This window comes from Melampsora larici-populina (assembly GCF_000204055.1).
Source record: "Melampsora larici-populina 98AG31 unplaced genomic scaffold MELLAscaffold_3, whole genome shotgun sequence".
Classification (NCBI taxonomy): domain Eukaryota; kingdom Fungi; phylum Basidiomycota; class Pucciniomycetes; order Pucciniales; family Melampsoraceae; genus Melampsora; species Melampsora laricis-populina.
In genome coordinates, this window is record NW_006768767.1 from 1,708,956 (window position 1) to 1,723,326 (window position 14,371).

The 14,371-nt window shown below is 36.3% G+C and overlaps 1 protein-coding gene across 1 annotated transcript; it reads right to left on the reverse strand.

Moving 5' to 3' along the window:
- Positions 1 to 12,138: 12,138 nt before the first annotated feature.
- MELLADRAFT_102375 (uncharacterized protein) lies at positions 12,139 to 13,552 on the reverse strand (the record flags this gene model as incomplete). The annotated part of the gene is made up of 3 exons (XM_007405260.1): positions 12,139 to 12,446; positions 12,540 to 13,331; positions 13,414 to 13,552. The coding sequence occupies 3 exons, from the start codon at positions 13,550 to 13,552 to the stop codon at positions 12,139 to 12,141; spliced, it is 1,239 nt and encodes a 412-aa protein (XP_007405322.1).
- Between the last annotated feature and the right edge of the window lie 819 nt (positions 13,553 to 14,371).

Consider the following 14,371-nt stretch of genomic DNA (forward strand, 5'->3'; position numbering starts at 1 on the left):
TTCGATTGCCTTCAATTTTCACCAATACGCCAGGCCCTTTATCCCACCCAAGTTCAAATTTCAATAGTAAAGTTTTTCTCTCATCTTATCATCGTTCAACCATCACAATCTCAGGATGCAATCAGATACCTTCCAGCAATGGAGGTGGTTTGCACAGGTTGGCATAGATAGCCTCTGCATAACTTGAAATACAACCAGCACTTCCACTTACCACCTTGTTGCTGGGACGGTCATCCTCCCTGGGGTCATTCTATTTCTTTCCCGAATTCCTTAAGCAACTAACCAGTTTAATCGTCCTGAGTAGAATCTTTCATTCTTATTAATCTGCAACAGACACCGGACTATAATGACAAACTTGGAACCCGGATGGACTACGCACAAGAGGTCTAAATTCGATGCTGCCGATGGGTACGTAGCAATGGCCAACCCCTTACATCCTAATGAGAACGCTCTTTGGATCACTTATTATGCTATGACCCTCCACAGCGATATCCAAAGCAATGGCTCTGATGCCTGCTTACCGGTGGGGAAAGCAAAGTCTTTCACGACTATTACTACTTTTACTCTTTCACACTTTTAATAAATCAATCTCACATTATTTAAAAGCCTACTCTTTTATTAGGATCTACTCGATAACTCTCAGTTTGGAATTCTCATATACAAATCTTCTAATTAAGTACTTCAAAGTTGATAAGTTTCATTTTTTTCAAGTCTAATTTATTCAACATCACGGTACAACAGAAACAAGCTAAATAAATATTAATACATATAAATGAATAAGATTGAATAAAACAACTAGAATCAAAATTAAGATGAAAGAATGAAACAAACAAGTAATTAGTACATTGATTATTCAAACTCAAAAGAAGGAAGATAATAGAAGATGAAAGACTTACACATTAAAGCCTAGAAATCGAAAAATCGATCGATCTAAAAGATAAAGGACACAAATCTAGAGTTCAGATTAGGAAAGAAGAATAATCAAATCATCAATTAGGATATGAAGGAATCAAGCAGAAAGAACTAAAAGAAGAAGAAAAGAAAACTTACAAAATTGAACCTCAAAATCGAATCGATCGATTGAATTAGATGAAACCAAGAAGATAACAAGCTATAATCAAATTGAGAAAGAATAAAGAAGAACAAGCAATTAGTTAGTATATGAATGATCAAACTAAAACAAGATGAAAGAAAAAAAAAAAAGGAACTTACAAATTTGAACTTAGATTTGAATCGATCGAATTAAAAGAAAGAGTAACTAAAACAAATGAAAAGACTTACAAATTGAAATTTAGATTTGAATCGATCGGTTTAGGAAGGTGATGACTGAAAAGGCAGCAAGCTAAAGATGAAAAAAAAGAGAACAAATTAACCAATTAGTAAATGGAAGAACTAAAAAAGAAGAAAAAGAAACTAAAGAGAGAGATACAAGAAAAACTTACATTAATAATAGAAGATCGAGATCGAAACTAAAGGAAATCCGAGATGGAATGATGTCATTGATTGATTGGGACGAGTTGAAAAGTGAGGCTGTGATCGAGGTGGTTGGAAAAGAGGAGATACGAGTTTGTGATTGAGTTGAAGGGTATAAGAAGAGTGGGTTGATTGAGTTGAGGAGTCTGTCTGTCCGGAAATTGTATTATGGAGTGTGAGTGTTAGTTTTTTGTTAGTGTTCTTTTAAAAGTGTTATTGAGTTAGTTAAACCCTTGTAAGGGTATTAGTGCTAGTTTTTTATAAGACTCGAGAGTCAAGAGTGTGAAATCTGTGTTCTGGTTTTGTGAAATCTTTGTTTGTAACAGTTGTGTCTGTGAAATTTGTTACAGTAGTGTGTTAATTTTGGCATTTCAACAGTTTTAGAGATATTCGAGTAGTTTTTTTTAGTATAAAAATTAGTAGTTTTTTTATAGTTTAAAGTGTAGTCTAATAGAAGTTTAAGTAGCATCTACTCAGTCATCAATCATTTTAAAATTATTTTATTCTATTTTTTAATTCAAAGAATTAGTTTTGAAGATTTTTTTAAAATTGAATTGGACTGCGAAACATTATCAATTATTTGTTTAACTTTGTTTATCCATTCTATAGCCCTAGCTTAAGCACGTCTAGTGTTTAAGGGCCTCGGTAACCACTCTGTACAGTCTTAGACTTGTTGGAGCTCTTTCGGACCAGGTTTGGTACTGATTTTATCAGTGGAAGGGGTAAATTGAAGTTATTACAGGTGTTGGTTGTGTGTAACAGGAAGGTTTCTTTTTGAATTGTATCCCTCTGCTTCTGACTTAGAGATTATTATAGGTTGAGGGCAGCTTAACTGCACCTGTTGTACTCCCATTCTCTCCGGCGGTACTTCATCCCCTCTCCGGCTCAGCCTACGCTACACTGCGTAGGAGTTCTACATCTGGTGACTCCACTGGGGCAATTCAAAACAACCTTTTTGGCTTCGCAGGTGCTCTTCCTTCAAAAGTTTATTTCTCTCAAGATCTCAAATTTTCCACTCAACTTTAAAATTATTCAAATCTCAAGATTATCAAAGTTATGTTCATACAAGTTACTCAGTCTTATATCTCAATTCATAAAACTCATTACATCAAGTTACATCTCAACTTTACACCTCCGAAATTCATAAAAAATCTCAATTCTCATTATGTCATCTCAAATGAAATCTAGTCAAGGGATAGTCTCAAAGCCTTTGGAATTTAGTGGAAGCAATAGTGGTAGTAGTGGAGGTCAAGAAGGATTAAAAGGGGGAGAGAAGATGTTATATAGGGATAAGGAGGAAAGTGGGGACGAATCAGGCGGTGTCACTGAAAAGGGTACAGGAGGTTTGGAAAAAGAGGAGATGACAATGGAAGAAGTGCAAGGAATAGTTAAAGGGGGGGGAATTACAATCCAAGAAGCTGAGGAGTATTTGGAGGGAGCAGAACTTGAGGCGGAGAACATGAAGAGAGTATTGAAGATGTTGAAGGTGGCTAAGAAGGAAGAAAATAAGGCAAAGAAGATCAAGAGTGAAAGTAGAGGAAAAAGCAGGAAGTATTATAGCGATAGTAGTAGTAGTGAAGATAGCTCAAGTTCGGAAGATGAAAGTGAAATAGAAATCAAGATGAAGAAGAATAAAAAGGGCAAGAAGAAAGTTGTGAAGATTGAACCTCAAGATTCAGCATTACAGTTTAGTCGGGGTGATGATGTTCAGAAATTTCTTCGGGACTTTGAGGTGGCGGCACAAGTTGATGGAGCTAACGGTGTGGATATGGCAATGCAGGTGTGTGCATTTGTGGATGGGAAGGATTTAAAGAAGGAAACTAAGGAACCTCAAGGTTGGGGAGACGGAGAATGGGACTGGAAGTTATTAAAAATTGGAATGAAGGACCGGTATGCATCAATTCGGGAAGCGCCTAAGTACACGGTGGAAGATTTGAAGGAATTAACTTTGGATTGTGAAAGTAATGGCGGTATTGATTCAAAATTAGAATTTGAAGGTTTTAGACACAAGTCTGATAGTATCTTAGGCTATCTTAAAAATTATGATTACATTGACTCGGAGGATGAGATATGTAATTATTATTATAGAGCATTTTCAGACGGTATGCAGAAGAAAATCAAGGAGAAGCTCAAGAGGGATGGAGATTTAAGAAAGACGAGGGATGGAAGGCACCGGTTGCCTGGATGGAAGATACTTAAGAAGACTATACATACGGTAGTTCAAGAAGAGGTGGAATTAGTCTTTGAAGAATTGAGAGGAAAGAAGGACATAGAAATTAAGAAGGATGAAGAACTTAAGGAGAAAGTAGTACAGAAGGATAAAGAGAGGAGAGGAATGAAGATGGAAGGTTTAAATAAGAAGATTGGAGGAAAGTCAACAGATCAAGCAACAATTAGTGAATTAGTTAGACAATTTGCAGCGTGGAGCGGACAGGGAATGAGTAGACCTTTGGCTATGAATCCAAATAGACAAGTCCATGGCGGTTTCCAGAATAACTCATACTCTGGACAACAAAACAATTACAGGCCACCAGCTCAAAAGAGAGGAGGACCTGTACCACCTTTCAATCCGGCTACTTATTTTAGAAATGGACAACAAGGTCAGCAACAGGGTCAGAACGGAGTTGGTCAGAATTTCAACAATGGACCTGGTTTCAACAACAATAACAATGGTGGACAATATAGAAATTTCAGTACAAGTAGAGGAAGAGGCGGTTTTAGTGGAAATAGAGGAGGATATGGTGGAAATCAAGGTGGAAGAGGAGGTTACAATTCCAATTCTCAATTGAATACTTCAGCTGGCCAGTACCAAGGCAACAATGGAAACCAGCAACCAGCCAACAGACCATTTGTACCACCTCCCAACAATGGGCCTCCTAGAGGAGAATTTCAACAGTCAACTTTTCAAGACGGTCCTCTGATGTGTTATTATTGTGCAAGAGAAGGTCATGGTCATAATAGATGTCCTGACAAACGACGGGATATGAATGACGGATATGTTACTGAACATAATAATACTTACATATTATCGAATGGAGCAGTAATTAGGTGGGATAGTAGTAGACCTATTAGAGCTGTAGTTGCGGATTATTCTTTACAAGTAGAGCAAGCTAAGATTGCGGCAAAGAATGGAGCAAATCAAAGTACTCCTCCAGCAGATCAAACTAAGACTGGCGAGGCACCTGAAAAGACGGTGGTAACGGGAATTTTAACTAAAGATGAAACGGGTGGACCTCAAATTAAGGAACTTAGAGCTAGTTGTGGAGTATTGGAAGATTGGAAGGTTCCAGGAATTACAAGTAGAGGACTTAAGGCTACAATGGCAGGAGCTGGTACAAAGATTTATGATGTTGAAGTTAAAAGAGGATTAAGAGGACGAGCGGAACCAGTCAAAGCGCCAAAGAAAAAGAAGGTTTCAATGAGGAAAGAAGATGAAGTTCAAGAAGATGATATTATGGAATTAGCAGAAGATGAAGATAGCAGTGATGACATACCTTTATCAAAATTAGACAAAAGAAAGAAGCCGACGGTAGTAGCACCTAAGATTGAAAAGAAGGATATAATTAAAGGCAGGTTTGAAAGACCAGTAGAGAAAAGTTATGAGGGTGTTATGGATAATGTAGTAGCTAAAATAATGAAGACTAAGATAGAGGCAGAAGTTGGGGAACTATGTGCTATATCACCAGCATTGGCGGAACATGTCAAGAAGCAAGTTTCAAAATGGAGGGTTGTTATTCCTCGAATTATCAAACCTTTAAGAGCAGAAACAGGCGGATTAGAAGAGGATGAGTCAGCTTCAGATTCAGAAAGTGAGGCGGAGGATATTTTATATTCATGTCCTTTGGGTTATTTAGACATTATGTTGGGAGAAAAGAAGAAGAGGGTAAAGGCTTTGGTGGATTCAGGTTCTCAAATTAATATTTTACCTGAATCAGTAGCAGAAGAATTAGGTTTAACAAAGAGTAGTATCTATTAGGTCTGGTGTTAGAGGTATAGGCGGTCAAAGAACGGAGTTGGTAGGAATTGGAGAAGCAATAGAGGTGGTAGTAGGGACTAGAGTGCAAGGCCTAGCTCATTTTTGGGTAGCTAAGGAAAGTAAATGTCCGATCTTATTAGGACAACCTTTTCTTATGGACTTTAGGGCAGGAATAGAATTTGGGAAGGCTATTGGGGAAAGATTGACTTTACGGGACAAGCGAGGAATTTGGACGAGGTTTACTATATGTCAGCCAGATGAAGGGGATTGGGAAAGGGAGCTAGACTTGGGAGAGAAGAGGACTACTTTGGTGGAAGTTAACTTAGCTTATTTACATCAAGAGGTTCAAGAAGAAAATGCTGAAATAATTCCAAGTTATGTGGAAGAGGTTTCAGGTGATGAAAAGTCTTTTTTGTAGATAATGTTGGTGGAGAAATGGATGTTCAGTATATATCAAATCCAAGTAACCTTGGACATCCATCACCAACTAAGGAGGAAATGGGGACTTGGTCGTGTTCATTAGAATCTTTATTTCATTCTCAGTCTCATTCTCAATCTCAACTTTCATCTCAACTTTCTTATATTTCATCTTTGGTATCAATGGCGGAAGAGCAAGCGGGGAAGACAACGGAGGATAGCAGTTTTCATGATTTCAATTTTAGTTCTCCTTTTAGTTCTATTACTGAATCTCTTTCTCAGTCTCAATTTTCAAGTTCTGGTATACAATTAGAAGGTTATGGAGGAAACATTCAAGAAATGGATAGAGGAATCAGGGAAGGTTTATTAGAGGAAGATGAGTGGGAAACACTTCAAGCATTAAGCCAAGGATTTGATATAAGGCAGCAAGCTGAAATGTGTGAAGAATGGAGGAAAGGAGGATTGTTATGTTTTACAAAATACAAACCTGTAGCAAAGAAAATTTGACCAGTCAACGCAGCTATGCCACAGAATCTCAACCCACCTTTACAAAGACCGCCAATGTCAAGGAATCCTTATGAGTCACCTTTAATAATGAATCCACCTGGATTTGTAGAAACAAAGAAGACAACATTGGAACGTTTAAAGATGTGTAATTTTGGGCCTCAAGATTGGTTAAGTGATGAAGAATTGAAGTTGTTATTACATGTAGTGGTATTACGGGAAGGAGCAATTGCTTATTGTGAAGAAGAAAGAGGGGTTTTGAAGCATTCTTATGGTTTTCCTTATGCTATTCCAGTAGTAGATCATCAACCTTGGCAGAAGAAGCCAATTCCAATTCCGGTGGCCATCAAACCTGAATACATTGAATTAATAAGACAACAGCTAAGGACAGGATTATATGAACAATCAACATCTAGTTATTCAAGCCCAGTTTTTTTTTGTCAAGAAGCAGGACGGAAAGCTAAGAGTAGTTCATGATTTACAAGAATTAAACAAAGTTACAATCAAGGATGCAGGAATGCCTCCAGCACCAGAAGAATTTGTAGAATCTTTTGCAGGGAGGTCATGTTATGGTTTAGGAGATATTATGGGGGGATATGATGAGAGGGAGTTAGCAGATTTCTCAAGACCTTTAACAACTTTCGAAACACCTTTAGGAAGATTTCAACTTCCTAGATTACCTCAAGGTGCAACAAACTCAGTAGTGGTATATCAAGCTCAAATGATGTGGATCCTTCAAGATGAAATTCCACAGAACGTAGGTATTTTCATTGATGACAGCGGAATCAAAGGTCCTGATTCTACTTACGACGAGGCAGTACTAGAAGAAAATCCTGGTATTAGACGTTTCATTTGGGAGTATGCAGTTACTGTACAAAGAGTCTTGTTTAGAATTGAGGAAGCTGGACTTACAGTTTCAGGAAAGAAATTTGCAGTTTGTGTTCCGGCATTAGAAATTGTGGGACATGTGGTATGTAAAGAAGGAAGAACAATTTCAAAGAAGAAGAAAAACAAAATTCAGAATTGGCCTGTTCCTAGAAACACTACTGAGGTCTTATGTTTTTTGGGGATGTGTGTTAGAATGTTCATCAAGGATTTCTCGAAAATAGCAGCGCCTATGAGAAGATTGACTAGGAAAGATGTGGAATGGGATTGGAATGAAGAATGTCAGGAGGCTTTGGATACTTTAAAGAAGATTATTGGAGAAGACATTATGTTGAAAGGTTTAGAATATGGGGAGGGAGCAGGTAAAATTATATTAGCAGTGGATTCAAGTCAAATGGCGGCAGGCGGAGTATTGATGCAGGAAGACAAACAAGGGAAGGCAAGGCCGGTGTTTTATGAATCATTAGTTTTTTCACCAGTAGAATCAAGATAATCTCAACCAAAGTTAGAATTATGTGGAGTTGCAAGAATATTGAAAAAGTTTCAAAGTAAATTATGGGGACAACATTTTGAGCTTCAAGTAGATGCTAAGTCTTTGGTAGAAATGATTAACCGGCCAACTCTACCAAATGCTCCAATGACTAGATGGGTTGCTTTTATTCAGTTATTCTCTTTTGATATTATTCATAAATCAGGGAAGAACTTTGGTATGCCAGATGGACTTTCACGAAGACCAGTCGGGGAAGATTCTACTTCAGAGGGAGAAAATTGTGATGAAGAACAGAAGGACATTTCTTCATATGAAGGTTTCCCAGTCTCTACTATTAATGATGAGAATGATTTTCTGCCTTGGACTCAAGAAGGTTTATGGGCAACACTTGAAGAATATTTGAAGAATCTTCAGCGACCATCAAATTGTTCAGATGATAACTTTCAATGGATACAACATAAATTGAAGACTTTCTTTACGGAGCGTGGAAGGTTAAAGAAGAGAGGGGTACCTTGTGGAAGATTAGTGGTTTCAAGAAAAGAAGGACAGGAAATAGTTTTGCAAAGGTTACATGAAGAGATGGGGCATCGGGGGGTAGAAGAGACTTACAGAAAATGTTTAATTAGATTTTGGTGGCCAGAAATGAAAGAAGATGTGCGGAAATGGGTAATGTCTTGTGAAGCTTGTCAAAGAAGGAGTCCTAACACTCAAAATGAAAGAGGTCATGCTGCAGGGGAATCAACAGTATTTGGAAGAGTTAGTTTAGATGCAGTACATATTAAAACTGGTAAATTTAAGTATTTGATAGTAGCAAGGGATGATCTTTCAGGATGGGTTGAAGCCAAACCTTTACAAAAATTAACTTCAAAAGCAGTAGCAGACTTTATCTTGAAAGAATGGATTTGGAGGTATGGGGCGGTGAAGTGTTTTACGGTAGATGGAGGACCAGAATTTAAAGGAGAATTAAGAGAAGCGGTGAGGATGTCGGGATCAAAGTTGGGGGAGGCTACTGCCTATTGGCCACAAGGTGAAGGAATGGTGGAAAGGGGACATCAACCCTTGAAGAATACTTTGGTAAAAATATGTGGTGAAGATGGAAGGAAGTGGGCAGAGAAATTGCCTCCAGTATTATTTTCAGATAGGATTTCGACCAAACGGACAACAGGATTTTCACCTTATGAAGTTCTCTTTAATCAGAAGGCAATCTTACCGGTTGATGTTGAGGCGGGGACTTTCCTTGGGGTGGATTGGGATAAGGTGACTACTAGAGAAGAATTATTAATGGCAAGGGTAGAACAGTTGGAACAAAAGGATGAAATGTTGAAGAAGGCTTATGAAAAAATGATGAAATCAAGGACGGAAGGTATTATATATTGGGATAGGAAAAATTCACACAGGTTAAGAGGGTCATTAGAAATAGGATATTTGGTTTTAGTTTAGGCCATTGCTATTTGCAGCCCACATGAAATCCATGTAGGTGCTGTCCCAATTACGCCTACATGGTTGTTTTCCGCCAAAAAGCGCCTACATTTATGATGTAGGCGCTTTTTCCTTTTTCAAATGACGCCTACAGGCTGAAAAACCAATGTAGGCGTCATTTGTGTACGCCTACATTCTAATAATAAAATGTAGGCGCTATTTTCAGGCGCCTACATTCTAAAAATAAAATGTAGGCGCTTTTTTTGAGCGCCTACATTGTTTTTTACATGTAGGCGCTTAAGTTAGTCATAAGGGTCTTATACACGTGTGAATACAAATCTATAAGGGTGCTGATATTAAATGATAAGGGTATTAAATGTAAGAGTGCGCATTTGATTATAAAATTATAAGGGTCTTATAATTAATTATGAGGGTGTTGCAATTAAATCATAAGGGTGTTGAAATTAAATTATAAGGGTGTTGGTATTAATTTATAAGGGTGTTGGTATTCAATTATAAGGGACAAAAATTACGCCCACAGTCAAAAAAAAGATGTAGGCACATTTTTGTGACGCCTACACAATGTAGGCGCTTCAAATTTACGCCTACATTTCATTTTTAGAATGTAGGTGTACACAAATGACGCCTACATTGGTTTTTCAGCCTGTAGGCGTCATTTGAAAAAGGAAAAAGCGCCTACATCATAAATGTAGGCACTTTTTCGTGGGAAACCTTCATGTAGGCGCTGTTTTGGCAGCGCCTACATGGATTTTGTGTGTGCTGCAAATAGCAAGGGCCTTAGTTTATAACAAAAGTTTGGAATCACAATGGGGTAAATTATTTAAAGATAGATGGAATGGACCTTATAGAGTACGGGAGCAATATCAAGGCGGATCTTACATTCTAGAAGAGTTAGATGGGACAGTATTAAGTAGACAAGTGGCGGCGGAACATATCAAAAGATTTTTTCCAAGAGGTGTTTCAGAAGCGGCAAGGGAAGAAGATTTTCAAGAGGAGGAATCAGGTAGTTCAAGTAGTTCAAATTAAAATAAAGAAAATCAATAAAAAAATATATATCTCATATTCTTAGGTTTCTTTCATGTGTTATAGTTTTTTCTTTTTTCTTTTTTCTGTTTTTTTTTGGCGGTGTGGGATAGGATGACCAGGATGGAGGATGATGGCAGGAATGGATAGTTATTACATTAAACAAACATCAACATAAGTAGTAGGGTGCGGGGCAGGCGCAACAATCAATAAATTCAACATTCAACATTCAAATCAATTAAGCTGAATATGTAACACTACTTCAAATCACTTTTTTCACTTTTTTCTTTTTTTATATATACTTCAAAATTTTCAATTCAATAGCAGGGGGCACGGGAAGGGTATTAGATAAATCAAACAAAATTTAGTCAAATTACAATCACAAATAAACAATAACATGGATTACTGCTATAACAAATTTTTTTTATTGTTTCATTTTTCTACTTTATTACAAATTAATTCAATACTTTAACATTTTCTTTTCTTTTTGTCTCTTATGGTGGTAGGATATGGGTAGTTGAGGATGGTGGACAGAAGGCATGAATGGATAGTCAAGATTAAATTATAATAATAACAATATATAAATAACAGTCAAAATCAATATACAAATACAATTCAATAAAAATTATTAGTCAAGCAAACAACATAAATTACATACAAATTATCATCATTATCAATCTTTGGGTTCAAATTATGGATATGTTTCTTTTTTCTTTTTCTTTTTTTCTATGGGGGATTGGTCAGGATAGTTGAGGATAGAGGATTAGTTGGCTGGTAGGATAGATAAAACAAATTACATGTGTAGTAGGGGGACTGCGGCGGGACTCAAAAATTATAACAGTCAAGTCAAACAAATAAACAATATGGATTACTACTACATACAACAAATACAATCAAAATTTACACATTACATTCTTCAGATTATATACATTAAAATTATTCAAATTATTATTACGTTAAGTGTTACAGAGATGTTTCTTTATTATTAATTATTCTTCATGGGGGTTAGGTTAGGATAGATGAGGGTGTGGGATCAGCTGGCAGGTATTAGAATATGAGTGTTTCATTATTACATCAAATCAAAATTATCAAGACAAAATCAAATTAAAAATTACATCAATTAAAATCTGTAGTAGGGGGTTTGGGGAGAGGCTGCACATCATCATAAAACAATCAACGCGGCAATAAAATTACAATACAAAAATTAAATGGTTACTACTACGGCATACATCTTTTCAATTTTTAAATTTTCTCTTTTTTCTTTTTTTCTTTTTTTCTATGGGGATGTGACAGGTGTGTTGAGGGTGTTGGATTTAGGCAAGAGATTTATCAGCAAAACAACTTATGACAAGGAGCTTACGGAGATAAAATTTTAACATTAAAACATCAAAACAAATATTTAAAATTTAATCATTACTAGAAGACTTAGTTCTCATTATTGGATATTGGAATACTAATTCAAGGCGGAAGACAAAACTTTAGTCAAACAGAAGTAAACTTACGGAAGACTTAAAATTAACTTAGACTTTGAAGATACTTAGAGGAATGAATTCTTGCGGGATTGTTGAACATTTATATTGTCAAGGCCTAGGATAATGGTTACTTGGATTATTTAGAAGATTTTTTTAGTTGAATTACGGGAATAAGAATCATTATCAAAGAAATTTAATACGTTGAAGTTTGATATTAGGAATGAAGAAGTTTGCGGAAGATTGATTAAAATTTAGTATGAAGTGGAGAATTATTGTGAAGGTTGAAGATACTTAGAATCAAAGTTTGAAAAGGGTGGTAATTTTAAATTTAAGTTGGGGGAGGCTACGCACGATGTAAATTTACGGCATGAACAAACAATTCTATTACATTATTTAATTCTATAAGTAAAACAAATAAACAAGATAAATCAACAAAATCAAAACATAAAGTAAAACATTTATTCATGAGCACGTTTTTTTCCCTTCCCTTCAGTAGAATGCTTCAAGTTATCTTCAGCAATTCCATCATAAAAATTCTCATGACCAGTAGGAGGAATAGGAAAATGAGGAGGGAATCCAGTAGTTATACCATCATAGTGTGGAGGTCGAAGGTCAGGACGAGGATGAGCTCTATAAACAATATCAAGTGCAACAATATTTTTAAAAGCTTTTACAAGATTTATTCTAGCAGTAGTTTCAACTGGATCATTAGAAGTAAAAATTCTCCAATGAGTGGAAAGCATATTAAATATAGTTTCTGTAAGAGCTACAGTTGGATCTCAAGACTTGATCATCTTGGGTAAACCACCAACTTGGGCCAATTCGTCATCTCTAATGGTTTTTCTAGCAAACCATATACCTGCACAACCAGCTCCATACTCAGCATCAAACGCATCAATTCCTTGAGTACTTGGGTAAGAATTGTTTGGAGTTTGTTCATTCAAGTTTGAAGTTGATAATCTAGGATCGTCGATTTCAGAAATAACATCTTCAGGATTAATTGATCTAGTTGCATGTTGATTATTAGCATCAAGTACAGGTGAAGGAGGAGGAGTTTCAATTAAATCTTCTACAGTAGTAGTCAAATTAGTTTTATCTTTTATGGGAGAGTTCGGGATTATGATAGGGGTTGACTTTTGATTGAAGAATTTCTTGTGTTGAAAACTTTTTTGGAGTTTGGGTTTTTTATTTTTAGTCTTAGTTTTATGAATAAAATTTCTAGGTGCTTTAGGAGGAGATTGATTAAAATTAACAGAAATAGCGGGTGGTGAAGTTGGATCATTGATGGTGTTTTGAAGATGAGTTGGTGATTGAGATGGAGGAGGAGTGTTGTTAGGTGTATGGATGGATTCAGGTTGAGTGGCAAGGGGAGGAGTCTTAATACGAGTTGGGATTAATGATGTTGTAGCTTGAGGTGGAACAGATGTGGTGTGTTGAGGTGGTAACGGTGCATTTCCTCCATTATTCCAGATACGGACATTGGCCATCCATCGTGCTCGAAGTTTAGGATCGCTAGGTTTATCGGGTTTACACACCCAAGTTTTGATGCGAAGATGACGTTCTGCCTCGGTTTTGGTCTCGGGAGGGTGTCCATAGGAGTTTGACTTCAATTCCGAGGGAATTTCAGGTGGAGGAGTAAATGTGGTCCATTCTGAAGAGGAGTTTTGAAGATTAGCGTGATTACACTATGTAGAAGAGGATGATTGGTGGTTTTTAACAATTTAGAGACTTACCGCAATGGATCTCGTTTTGATCACATCGATCACACTGATATTGATCTCGTAACAGTTGGCAATCTACAATTCCCCATGTACAGGGAGCACTGATAGCAACGCAGTTCAAACACGAAGTCGGGTGGCCAGTATGATGCATTGTGAATTTGGTTACTGAAGCTAGAGAGTTCTTTTTATTGATATGAATTGTTATCAATCAGTGAATGGTGTTTGGCAACAACAGACATTGAGGATTGATTATTATTACACTTACCAGAATCGAGTCGCTTACGAGGTTGTTTTTTTGGAGCGATCAAAAATGAAATCGATGTGATGAACGGTTTTTTTTAAAATCTTGCTTTTAAACTCAAATCAAGGGTGGACTCGTAGTGTTAGGAAGAAAAAAAATTAGGAAAGAGATGTGAAGAGTCTTGTTGGGAGTATCTGGGGACAGATACGAGTTGGGGGAGGATGTGGAAAGCAAAGTCTTTCATGACTATTACTACTTTTACTCTTTCACACTTTTAATAAATCAATCACATTATTTAAAAGCCTACTCTTTTATTAGGATCTACTCGATAACTCTCAGTTTGGAATTCTCATATACAAATCTTTTAATTAAGTACTTCAAAGTTGATAAGTTTCATTTTTTTTCAAGTCTAATTTATTCAACATCACGGTACAACAGAAACAAACTAAATAAATATTAATACATATAAATGAATAAGATTGAATAAAACAACTAGAATCAAAATTAAGATGAAAGAATGAAACAAACAAGTAATTAGTACATAGATTATTGAAACTCAAAAGAAGGAAGATAATAGAAGACGAAAGACTTACACATTAAAGCCTAGAAATCGAAAAATCAATCGATCTAAAAGATAAAGGACACAAATCTAGAGTTCAGATTAGGAAAGAAGAATAATCAAATCATCAATTAGGATATGAAGGAATCAAGCAGAAAGAACTAAAAGAA